Source organism: Phyllobates terribilis, unplaced genomic scaffold (genome assembly GCF_046119375.1).
Source record: "Phyllobates terribilis strain yellow unplaced genomic scaffold, ASM4611937v1 Scaffold_2__4_contigs__length_985480577, whole genome shotgun sequence".
NCBI classification, from domain to species: Eukaryota; Metazoa; Chordata; class Amphibia; order Anura; family Dendrobatidae; genus Phyllobates; species Phyllobates terribilis.
In genome coordinates this window covers 430,415,733-430,428,903 of record NW_027362762.1, presented here as the reverse complement: position 1 = coordinate 430,428,903, position 13,171 = coordinate 430,415,733, and the positions used below count along the sequence as shown (strand labels likewise).

Genomic DNA, 13,171 nt, shown 5'->3' with positions numbered 1-13,171 from the left:
CTCACTGCGCCCCTAAAACACATTGAGTAGCGGGACCATGACATCCTGATTTTATTGTTTAGTGCCTAAGGGCATTAAAAGAAATAAAACTGAAAATTCTTTCAAGTAAAATTATTTGAAACAAAAATATGTAGGACACACATCAGAAAATCATAATGCACACAGTACACAGCACACTACATACTCGTCACATAAGTACAGCACACACATCAGACACATCACACAAGCACAGCACACACATTCTACATGTCACATAAGCACAGTGCAGACATGAAAGAGGTCACACAAACACAGCACACAAATCATACAGGTAAAATGCACATATCATAAACATCACATGAGTAACAGGTGTGGGCAATAAAAAAATCACACCTGAAACCAGATAAAAAGGGGAGAAGTTGACTCAATCTTTGCATTGTATATCTGTGTGTGCCACACTAAACATGGAGAACAGAAAGAGAAGAGGAGAACTGTCTGAGGACTTGAGAACCAAAATTGTTGAACAATATCAACAATCTCAAGGTTACAAGTCAATCTCCAGAGATCTTGATGTTCCTTTGTACATGGTGTGCAACATATTCAAAAAGTTTATAACCCATGGCACTGTAGCTCATCTCTCTGGAAGTTGACGGCAGAGAAAATTTGATGAAAAGTTGCAACAAAAGAAAGTCTGAGTGGTGGATAAGCAGTTCTAATCAAGTTCCAAAAAAAATCAAGCTGTCCTGCAGGCTTAGACATTTGAATGAAATGAATTGCTGTGGCAGGAGATCAGGAGGACCCCACTGCAGACACAGAGACATAAAAAAGCTACATTGCAGTTTGACAAAATGTACATCAGTAAGCCAAAATCCTTCTGGGAAAGCATCTTGTGGACAGGTGAGACCAAGATAGAGCTTTTTCATAAAGCACCTAATTTTGTTTACCAAATAAATAATAAAGCCTACAAAGAAAGAGCACAGTACCTACAGTCAAATATGGTGGAGATTCAAAGATGTTTTGGGGTTGTTTTGCTGTCTCTGGCACTGGGTGCCATAACTGTGTTAAAGGCATCATGAAATCTGAAGATTGCCAAAGGATTTTGAGTCACAATGTAGTGCCCAGTGTCAGTGTATTTACTTCCTAGGTCATGGGTTTTCCAGCAGGAAAATGACCCCAAACATACTTCAAAAAACAACCAGAAATGGATGAAAACAAAGGGCTGGAGAGTTCTGAAGCGGGCAAGCAATAAGTCCGGATCAAAATCCAATTGAACACCTGTGAAGAGATCTTAAAATTGCTGTTATGAGAACGTACCCTTTAAATATGAGAAACCTGGAGCAGTTTGGTTCAAAAATTCCAGTTGAGATGTGTAAGAAGCTTATTGATTTTTATAGGAAGCAAGTGATTACAGTTATTTATTCCAAAGAGTGTACAAGCAAATATTAAGTTGAGGGTGCCAATAATTTTTTTTTAGCCTATTTTTGGTGTTTTCTGTGAAATTATGTCCAAATTGTTTTTTTTCTCTGTTGTTTTGTGTTGTTTCAATACACACAAAGGAAATAAACATGTGTATAACAAAACATGTGTAACTGCAATATTTTTCTGGGAGAAATACTTAATTTTCTGGAACAATTTCAAGGGTGCCAACACTTTTGGCCAAGACAGTATGCAGGCACATACACACATACTATATACAGTTAGGTCCATATATATTTGGACAGAGACAACATTTTTCTAATTTTGGTTCTAGACATTACCACAATGAATTTTAAACAAAACAATTCAGATGCAGTTGAAGTTCAGACTTTCAGCATTCATTTGAGGGTATCCACATTTAAAATTGGATGAAGCTTTTAGGAGTTTCAGCTCCTTAACATGTGCCACCCTGTTTTTAAGGAGGCCAAAAGTAATTGGACAGATTAAATAATTGTAAATAAAATGTTCATTTCTAGTACTTGGTTGAAAACCCTTTGTTGGCAATGACTGCCTGAAGTCTTGAACTCATGGACATCACCAGACGCTGTGTTTCCTCCTTTTTGATGCTCTGCCAGGCCTTCACTGCGGTGGTTTTCAGTTGCTGTTTGTTTGTGGACCTTTCTGTCTGAAGTTTAGTCTTTAACAAGTGAAATGCATGCTCAATTGGGTTGAGATCAGGTGACTGACTTGGCCATTCAAGAATATTCCACTTCTTTGCTTTAATAAACTCCTGGGTTGCTTTGGCTTTATGTTTTGGGTCATTGTCCATCTGTAGTATGAAATGACGACCAATCAGTTTGGCTGCATTTGGCTGGATGTGAGCACATAGTATGGCTCTGAATACATCAGAATTCATTTGGCTGCTTCTGTCCTGTGTCACATCATCAATAAACACTAGTGACCCAGTGCCACTGGCAGCCATGCATGCCCAAGCCATCACACTTCCTCCGCCGTGTTTTACAAATGATGTGGCATGTTTGGATCATGAGCTGTTCCATGCCTTCGCCATACTTTTCTCTTTCCATAATTCTGGTAGAGGTTGATCTTGGTTTCATCTCTCAAAAGAATATTCTTCCAGAACTGTGCTGGCTTATTTAGATGTTTTTTAGCAAAGTCCAGTCTAGCCTTTTTATTCTTGATGCTTATGAGTGGCTTGCACTGTGCAGTGAACCCTCTGTATTTAATTTCATGCAGTCTTCTCTTTATGGTAGATTTGGATATTGATACGCCTACCTCCTGGAGAGTGTTGTTCTCTTGGTTGGCTGTTGTGAAGGGGTTTCTCTTCACCATGGAGATTATTCTGTGATCATCCACCACTGTTGTCTTCCGTGGGCGCCCAGGTCTTTTTGCATTGATGAGTTCACCAGTGCTTTCTTTCTTTCTCAGGATGTACCAAACTGTAGATTTTGCCACTCCTAATATTGTAGCCATTTCTCGGATGGGTTTTTTCTGTTTTTGCAGCTTATGGATGGCTTGTTTCACCTGCATGGAGAGCTCATTTGACCGCATGTTTACTTCACAGCAAATGCAAGCACCACACCTCAAATCAACTTCAGGTCTTTTATCTGCTTAATTGAGAATGACATAACGAAGGGATTGCGCACACCTGTCCATGAAATAGCCTTGGAGTCAATTGTCCAATTACTTTTGGTCCCTTTAAAAACAGGGTGGCACATGTTAAGGAGCTGAAACTCCTAAACCCTTCATCCAATTTTAATGTGGATACCCTCAAATGAAAGCTGAAAGTCTGAACTTCAACTGCATCTGAATTGTTTTGTTTAAGATTCATTGTGGTAATGTCTAAAACCAAAATTAGAAAAATGTTGTCTCTGTCCAAATATATATGGACCTAACTGTATGCAAAGGCATATACACAGGCACGCAGACACATATACTATATGCACACAGGCACATACACACATTTATTCAGTAGACGCAGCCCAGGTTGTATGCAAAAACAAACAGATCCAACAAGTATAATTGCCTCTCTGTTGCTTCACAAGTTGATAGAAGACCCCTGTGGAGTTTGTTTCCTGTGTGGCCAGAAGCAGTGGACTGGATTTGGAGCTGTACCACCTCCATCTTCCTGCTATCCCCTCAGCTCTGCTTTCCTATCCTGCAGGCCTGTTCTCATCATTGGCTCCAATGCTGCAGTGAGTGCTAGCCATCTTCCACCCTGCACTCTCATTCAGCCAGTCGGACCCCAGCCATATACAATATTAATTACAGTTCATGGCCCTCTTCTAGTTGTGAGGAACCCCCTCCCATCTGGGCCCCAGCCCCCAGTGCAGATGCATTGATTGCAGCGGCTATATGTCCACCCCTGCTGATTACCCTTCCTAGGGATAGAAGGAGGGAAGAAGGATCAGGATTCTGGGAGACTCCAAAACACAATCCAGCACATGTGCTGGATTGCGTTTTGGAGTCTCCTAGGATCCTGGATGTTTCTTCCTTCCTTCTAGATTCACTTGTGAACTGGCAGGTGCCTTACACTGTACATGCGTGGGACGCTTAAGAAATTACACTGGTGAGCTACATCCTTTTCTTTTGTTTACGTCCTAAGGATAGGTCATAAATATATGATTGGACAAGCACCTTAAGTTTTGGAGACACACAAGGACGTATTTGAATTTAACACTCAACTTCTAAATAAAGTAAGTTAATTTGAAGGGAAGGGTGAAGCAATAAGAATGCTCTTCTTGCCTTTTTTTCTAAAAGCCTTATGTTTTGGTGATGTGCCATATTCTTAAATATAGCAATATACACACTGATTAAATAGATTAAGGCTGTGTTCATATGCTAGAACCAAGGTGGGGTCATTATGTGGCCAGAAGCAGAGCCAACATGCAGATTCGTTTTGCAAATGATTGCATCTAAAAGAACTATTATTGCTAGTGACCTTACAGTTCTGTATGTCAGCGTGGATTTTAGTATCATCATGGCCGCAACATGTGAACATAGTGTTAGTCCTAAACTAATTGGTACTAATTGCTTCAGCTAATTGTTATTAGCCAAATGACCATTCAAATTGCCAGGTAAGAGACAGACACATAAAATTCATGAAATTCAATATTCACCCACATGGCAAAGTTTAGATTTGACTGGAGTTTCACTTTAAGGCCACGTCCCACTATCAGTATTTGGTCAGTATTCAGTCAGTATTTTTTCTCAGGAGTGGGAGCCAAAACCAGGTGAGGAAAAGGAAACATCAGAGAAAAGGTATAATAGAAACAAGTCACCAATGCTGCATTTATCACCCACTCCTGGTTTTGGCTCCCACTCCTGAGGAAAAATATTGACCGAATACTGACCAAATACTGATAATGGGGCCATGGCCTAAATATATACAATGTGATCAACTTTGTATTATTCATACCTGGGACATGAGTGTATCACAAGCCGCTATCATGCTAGAACCCACCGATATCCCTGTTACATTTATAATCTGTGAAGAAAAAACAATAAAAAGAAATAAGAAACAAGTGCACAAAATGCCTAATTTCAAATACAACCCCAATTTCAAAAAAAGTTGGACACTGTATAAAATATAAAGTCTCTTATAGCCATATTCTATTCACAACAGAACATAGATCACATACCAGAAGTTGAAAGTTAGACATTTTTCCATTTCATTTGAAAAAATTAAGTCATTCAAAAATTGACTGCAGAACAAATATCAAAAAAATTGGGACCGGGTTAACAAAAGGCTAGAAAGCAGCTGGAGGGTCAATTTTGAACTAAGTTACATGACTGTGTATAAAAAGAGAATGTTAGAGAGGCAGAGTCTCTCAGAAGCAAAGATGGTCAGAGGTTCACCAATCTGTGACCAACTGTATCTTTAAAATGTAGTACAATTTCAGAAAAATGTTCAACATAAAATTGTAAAGACTTTGAATATTCTTCCATCTACAGAACATAATATAATAAAAAGATTCAGAAATTCTGCAGGCATCCATATGCGAAGGGGACACCCCTGATCATCAATATTGGATGGTCATATTTTATGAGGAGAGATAGAACTTGCAGGAAATAAGAGTTTACACTTTACAGGCAAGAGAGAGAGGACTTCGTTGACCATAAGAATTTATACTTTACAAGTGAGATAGAGGACCACACTGACCATAAGAGCTTACCTTTTACAGGCGAGAGAGAGAGAACACCACTGACCATTAGAGCTTATACTCTACAGGAAAGAGAGAGTGAGAACCTATCATAAGAGCTTACACTCTACAGGCAAGAGAGGACCCCGCTGACCATAAGATCTTACACTCTACAGGAGATAGAGATTTAGCCAGTGACTCTGGAAATGGAAAACGACTCTGCTGTACAAATTGTGCTCCACATGGACCTAATGATCCGTGATGGCTTAAGTACTGACCTCCATTGTACAAGGCATGATAATAAGCAAGATGTCATAGCTGCAAGGCAATATAGGGAAGCCTAGGCGGCAATGCAAAATTATGTTTTCCTTCTCTCTGATGCTTAAGCAGTGTGGGAAATGGTGCCAGGCAAGTTTTTCTTTCTATCTAAACTCAAAATGTTCAAATTTGTGTGAAATCGTGGATTTCAGAAATTCAACTCTAACTCAATCCTTTGCGGATTTGTCCACTTATCTCTAGTCTAGGCACTGCATTAAAACAGGCATAATTCAGTTGTGCAAATTCTTGCATGGGCTCAGGAAAATTTTCAGAATTCATTGTTTATAAATACAGTTTTCTGTTTAATTCACAAATGCAAGTGAAAGCTCTATCATGCAAAGATGAAGCCATAAATCAAAAAAATCCGGTAATGCTGCCATCTTCATAGGGCCAGAGCTCATTTAAAATGGCAAAGGCAAAATCAAACTGTTCTGTGGTCAGATGAATCCAAATATTAAAAATTCTTTATGGATACCACCTTTCACCAATAATAAACAATTAGTGCATTATGAAATGAAAAATCCAGCACAGGACTGTTGTGTTGCTAGAATCCTACATCAAACAAGAAAGTGACAACATATACAGTACAGACCAAAAGTTTGGACACACCTCATTTAAAGATTTTTCTGTATTTTCATAACTATGAAAATTGTACATTCACACTGAAGGCATCAAAACTATGAATTAACACATGTGGAATTATATACTTAACAAAAAAGTGTGAAACAATTGAAAATATGTCTTATATTCTAGGTTCTTCAAAGTAGCCACCTTTTGCTTTGATGACTGCTTTGCACACTCTTGGCATTCTGTTGATGAGCTTCAAGAGGTAGTCACCGGAAATGGTCTTCCAACAATCTTGAAGGAGTTCCCAGAGTTGCTTAGCACTTGTTGGCTTTTTTGCCTTCACTCTGCGGTCCAGCTCACCCCAAACCATCTCGATTGGGTTCAGGTCTGGTGACTGGAGGCCAGGTCATCTGGCGTAGCACCCCATCACTCTTCTACTTGGCCAAATAGCCCTTACACAGCCTGGAGGTGTGTTTGGGGTCATTGTCCTGTTGAAAAAAAAATGATGGTCCAACTAAACACAAACCGGATGGAATAGCATGCCGCTGCAAGATGCTGTGGTAGCCATGCTGGTTCAGTATGCCTTAAATTTTGAATAAATCCTCAACAGTGTCACCAGCAAAGCACTTCCACATCCCACACCTCCTCCTCCATGCTTGACGGTGGGAACCAGGCATGTAGAGTCCATCCGTTCACCTTTTCTGCGTCGCACAAAGACACGGTGGTTGGAACCAAAGATCTCAAATTTGGACTCATCAGACCAAAGCATAGATTTCCACTGGTCTAATGTCCATTCCTTCTGTTCTTTAGCCCAAACAAGTCTCTTCTGCTTGTAGGATGTCCTTAGCAGTGGTTTCCTAGCAGCTATTTTACCATGAAGGCCTGCTGCACAGAGTCTCCTTTTAACAGTTGTTGAAGAGATGTATCTGCTGCTAGAACTCTGTGTGGCATTGACCTGGTCTCTAATCTGAGCTGCTGTTAACCTGCGATTTCTGAGGCTGGTGACTCGGATAACCTTATCCTGAGAAGCAGAGGTGACTCTTGGTCTTCCTTTCCTGGGGCGGTCCTCATGTGAGCCAATTTCTTTGTAGCACTTGATGGTTTTTGCAACTGCACTTAGGGACACTCAAGTGCAGTTGCTAAAGGTGGCTACTTTAAAGAGCCTAGAATATAAGACATATTTTCAGTTGTTTCACACTTTTTTGTTAAGTATATAATTCCACATGTGTTAATTCATAGTTTTGATGCCTTCAGTGTGAATGTACAATTTTCATAATCATGAAAATACAGAAAAATCTTTAAATGAGGTGTGTCCAAACTTTTGGTCTGTACTGTATAACATTCGGAATCTTTGACACCCATAGTGGACATTGTCCATAGAGACATCCTCTGAACCTTAGACTGGCATCCATACCATTAATTAAAACAAATTATATAAATAAAGTAGTACCGATTAGAATATATGCATATTATGTCACAATCCTAAATAACACTGGTCAACAAATGTAAACTTTTTTCTGTTTCCTGTATTAAAATATGTTATCTTTATGTATTTTGAGGCGCTGATTTCAGAAATGTAATCAGAATTTCTGTAGCACATACCATTCCGAGATATTTTCATTTTACGATTATAATGATAAGGACTGTACATAGTGCATAATAAATTGGCACTTATATTAAACTTTTTATTTTAGAAGTGTATTTTTGGTAGAAATAACCAATGAAATTCATAATATGGACTCTCTTTATTATAATATCAGCACTTAAGCCCTGTCCAACCATGCATTGCATTAGTTGTGCACTCTCAGGCTTCCCCAGACACAACTGTCAGACTTTGGTCTATTTCCAAGTAGCATTATATAGCAGAAGTAACGACGCTGTAGTCTTCATGTGTTTCTTTTGTTTTGCAGAAAATTTCATAAGGAGTAGAGATGAGCGGTGTTCGACTAGAACTGTTCGCCAATCTCAAATTCGAGCTGTTTTGGGCGGTGTTCGAGTTGTTCGACGAACCCGAACGATTTGCAAAAAATTCGGCTGTTCGAGGTTATGTTCGATAACTGTTCGTGCACCAAAAGCGTGTCCTGCATGTCTGGTGCTATTTAGAGCACCAATCATGCAGGGATTGTCTGCCACTCACTGTAATGCCACAGCCATGGTGGTTGTGGCATTACAGTGATTGCCCAAATCGATGGGAACTGTGCTCACAGTGAAACACGAAAAGCCGGCAATTCAGCAGCGGCATACACCGGTACCCGACAATTTAAAACCGAAAGAATAGAGCTTCACACATAGATTAGATAGATATAAACATGTCAGCCACATATATACGAAGCACAGTGAAAGTGCTGCTTACTGTACTTGTCATTTAGCGTAAAGGATTTAGCAAAAAAAATAATAGTGTTTTCATGCACCGTCTCTTTAAAAAAGCCGGCCGGCAATTCAGCAGCGGTACCCGACAATTTAGAATAGAAGGAATAGAGAATCACACATAGATTAGATAGATAGAAACATGTCAGTCACATATATATGAAGTACAGTGACAGTGTTGATTACTGTACTTGTCATTTAGTGTAAAGGATTTATCAAAAAAAATAATAGTGTTTTCATGCACTGTCTCTTTAAAAAAGCCGGCCGGCAATTCAGCATCTGTACCCAACAATTTAGAATAGAAGGAATAGAGAATCACACATAGATTAGATAGATAGAAACATGTCAGTCACATATATATGAAGTACAGTGACAGTGTTGCTTACTGTATTTGTCATTTAGTGTAAAGGATTTATTAAAAAAAATAATAGTGTTTTCATGCACCGTCTCTTTAAGAAAGCCGGCCGGCAATTCAGCATCTGTACCCGACAATTTATAACAGACAGAATAGAGCTTCACACATAGATTAGATAGATAGAAACATGTCAGTCACATATATATGAAGTACAGTGATAGTGTTGGTTACTGTACTTGTCATTTAGTATTAAAATAAAGGATTTATTATTAAAAAAATTGGCGTGGGGTTCCCCTTAATTTTAGGCTCTAGCGGAGGTTAAGCAGACAGCTGGAGCAGATGTTTGAAGCCTGGGAAGGGGGTAATACCCATGGAGCTTCCCAGGCTACTAATATCAGCCCCCAGCTGAATACATAGCCTTTACTAGCTATTAAAATGGGGGACCCCCCAAAAAAATGACGTGGGGTCCCCCCTAATTTAATAGCTAGCAAAGGCTAGGCAGACAGCTGGGGGCTGATATTAATAGCCCAGGAAGGGAGCCATGAATATTGGCCCCCTCCCAGGCTAGAAACACCAGCCGTCAGCCGCCCCAGAAATGGCGCATTCATAGGATGCGCCAATTCTGGCACTTAGCCTCGCTCTTCCACGCTGCCCTGGTGCGGTGGCAGGGGGTAATAGGGCTGGGGTTGATGTCAGCTTATAATGCCAGCTGACATCAAGCCCAGGTTAGTAATGGAGAGGCGTCTATAAGACACCCCCATTACTAACCCCATAGTCAAAGTTAAAAAAAACACAAATACCCAGAATAAAGTCCTTTAATTGAAATAAAGACACAATTCTTTATTGTACTAAATTAAACCATACTTACCGTCACGCCCATTCCAGCTGAAGCCAACGATCTCCTGTAATAAAAATAAAATAATAAAGCAACCTCATCCTTACCTTTCCATGGTTCCCACGACAGCTTCAGCTCTGCTACATCGAGATGACAGGCTGGACCGCAGCAGAACGCCGCCATCAAGCCTGTCATCCCGCAGACACTGAGAAGAGCAGGCTTGCTTGCGCTCCACATTGTCTCTCTGTGACGGCATAAAGATGAGCCGAGGTCATGTCCAATGAACTCGGCTCACCTCATGCACGTCACTTACAGCGTGGGAGAATTCTCACGCTGAAGCGCTGAGTGCAGGAGAATTTTCCCACGCTGTCAGTGAGGTGCATGAGGTGAGCTGAGTTCATTGGACATGAGCTCACCTCATGCACGTCACTGACAGCGTGGGAGAATTCTCCTGCACTCAGCACTTCAGCGTGAGAATTTTCCCACGCTGTCAGTGACGTGCATGAGGTGAGCCGAGTTCATTGGACATGACCTTGGCTCATCTGGATGCCGTCACAGCGAGACACTGAGGAGCGCAAGCATGCCTGCTCTTCTCAGTGTCTGCGGCATGACAGGCTGGATGGCAGCGTTCTGCTGCGGTCCAGCCTGTCATCTCGATGTAGCAGAGCTGAAGCTGTCGTGGGAACCATGGAAAGGTAAGGATGAGGTTGGTTTATTATTTTTCTTTTATTGCAGGAGATCGTTGGCTTCAGCTGGAATGGGCGTGATGGTAAGGATAGTTTAATTTAGAACAAAAAAGAATTGTGTGTTTATTTCAATTAAAGGACTTTATTCTGGGTGTTGTGTTTTTTTTAAATACTTTACTAGAAATTCATGGCGGTCATGTCTAATACTGGCGTGACCCCATGAATTTTGGGCTTGGGGCCAGCTGATAATACCAAGCTGGCCCTAACCCCTTTATTACCCAGTGAGCCACCGCACCAGGGCCCTGGATGAGTTGGGTACAGCGCCAGAAGATGGCGCTTCTATGAACGCGCCATTTTCCGGGGTGGCTGCGGACTGCAATTTGCAGCGGGGGGGGGGGGGTCCAGAAAGCTTGGGCCTCCCTGCGCTGCAGATTCCAGCCCCCAGCTGCCTAGTTGTACCTGGCTGGACACAAAAATAGGGCGAAGCCCCACGTATTTTTTTTTAAATTATTTCATGAAATTCATGAAATAATTAAGAAAAAAAGGCCTTCCCTATATTGTTGTGTCCGGCCAGGTACAAATAGTCAGCTGGTGGTTGGGGGCAGCCCGTTCCTGCCTGCTGTACCTGGCTGGACACAAATATAGTGCGAAGCCCCACTTCAATTTTTTTTAATTATTTCAGGAAATTCATGAAATAATTAAAAAAAAATTGACGTGGGGCTTCGCACTATATTTGTGTCCAGTCAGGTGCAGCAGGCAGGAACGGGCTGCCCCCAACCACCAGCTGCCTATTTGTACCTGGCCGGACACAACAATATAGGGAAGCCCTTTTTTTCTTAATTATTTCATGAAATAATTTAAAGAAAATTGACGTGGGGCTTCGCCCTGTTTTTGTGTCCAGCCAGGTACAACTATGCAGCTGGGGGCTGGAATCCGCAGCGCAGGGAGGCCCAAGCTTTCTGGGCCACCCCCGCTGCAAATTGCAGTCCGCAGCCACCCCGGAAAATGGCGCGTTCATAGAAGCGCCATCTTCTGGCGCTGTACCCAACTCATCCAGGGCCCTGATGCGGTGGCTCACTGGGTAATAAAGGGGTTAGGGCCAGCTTGGCATTATCAGCTGGCCCTAAGCCCAAAATTCATGGGGTCACGCCAATATTAGACATGACCACCATGAATTTCTAGTAAAGTATTTAAAAAAAACACAACACCCAGAAAAAAGTCCTTTAATTGAAATAAACACACAATTCTTTATTGTTCTAAATTAAACCATACTTATCGTCACGCCCATTCCAGCTGAAGCCAACGATCTCCTGAAATAAAAGAAAAATAATAAAGCAACATCATCCTTACCTTTCCATGGTTCCCATGACAGCTTCAGCTCTGCTACATCGAGATGACAGGCTGGACCGCAGCAGAACGCTGCCATCCAGCCTGTCATCCCGCAGACACTGAGAAGCGCAGGCTTGCTTGCGCTCCACAGTGTCTCTCTGTGAGGGCATCCAGATGAGCCGAGTTAATGTCCAATGAACTCGGCTCACCTCATGCACGTCACTGACAGCGTGGGAAAATTCTCCTGCACTCAGCGCTTCAGCGTGGGAGAATTCTCACACTGAAGCACTGAGTGCAGGAGAATTCTCCCACGCTGTCAGTGACGTGCAGGAGGTGAGCTGAGTTCATTGGACATGAGCTCACCTTATGCACGTCACTGACAGCGTGGGAAAATTCTCCTGCACTCAGCGCTTCAGCGTGGGAGAATTCTCACGCTGAAGCGCTGAGTGCAGGAGAATTCTCCCACGCTGTCAGTGACGTGCAGGAGGTGAGCTGAGTTCATTGGACATGAACTCGTCTCATCTTTATGCCGTCACAGCCAGACACTGCAGAGCGCAAGCATGCCTGCGCTTCTCAGTGTCTGCGGGATGACAGGCTGGATGGCAGCGTTCTGCTGCGGTCCAGCCTGTCATCTCATGTAGCAGAGCTGAAGCTGTCGTGGGAACCATGGAAAGGTAAGGATGATGTTGCTTTATTATTTTTCTTTTATTGCAGGAGATCGTTGGCTTCAGCTGGAATGGGCGTGATGGTAAGTATGGTTTAATTTAGAACAATAAAGGATTGTGTCTTTATTTCAATTAAAGGACTTTATTCTGGGTGTTTGTGTTTTCTTTTAACTTTGACTATGGGGTTAGTAATGGGGGTGTCTTATAGACGCCTCTCCATTACTAACCTGGGCTTGATGTCAGCTGGCATTATAAGCTGACATCAACCCCAGCCCTATTACCCCCTGCCACCGCTACAGGGCAGCGTGGAAGAGCGAGGCTAAGTGCCAGAATTGGCGTATCCTATGAATGCGCCATTTCTGGGCCGGCTGACGGCTGGTGTTTCTAGCCTGGGAGGGGGTCAATATTCATGGCTCCCTTCCTGGGCTATTAATATCAGTAGTGTTGAGCCACCCCCGTAGTGTTCGAGTTCGGTTCGGTTCGTCGAACACCCG

At 42.0% G+C, this 13,171-nt stretch overlaps 1 protein-coding gene across 1 annotated transcript in view; it reads right to left on the bottom strand.

The window, feature by feature from the left end:
* The window catches only part of LOC141246090 (multidrug and toxin extrusion protein 2-like), a 354,159-nt gene that overhangs the window by 158,233 nt on the left and 182,755 nt on the right, over positions 1-13,171 (bottom strand). The window contains exon 5 of the mRNA XM_073669113.1: positions 4,832-4,900. Coding sequence (XP_073525214.1) covers positions 4,832-4,900 — 69 coding nt within the window. The remainder of the gene's footprint in view (positions 1-4,831; positions 4,901-13,171) is intronic.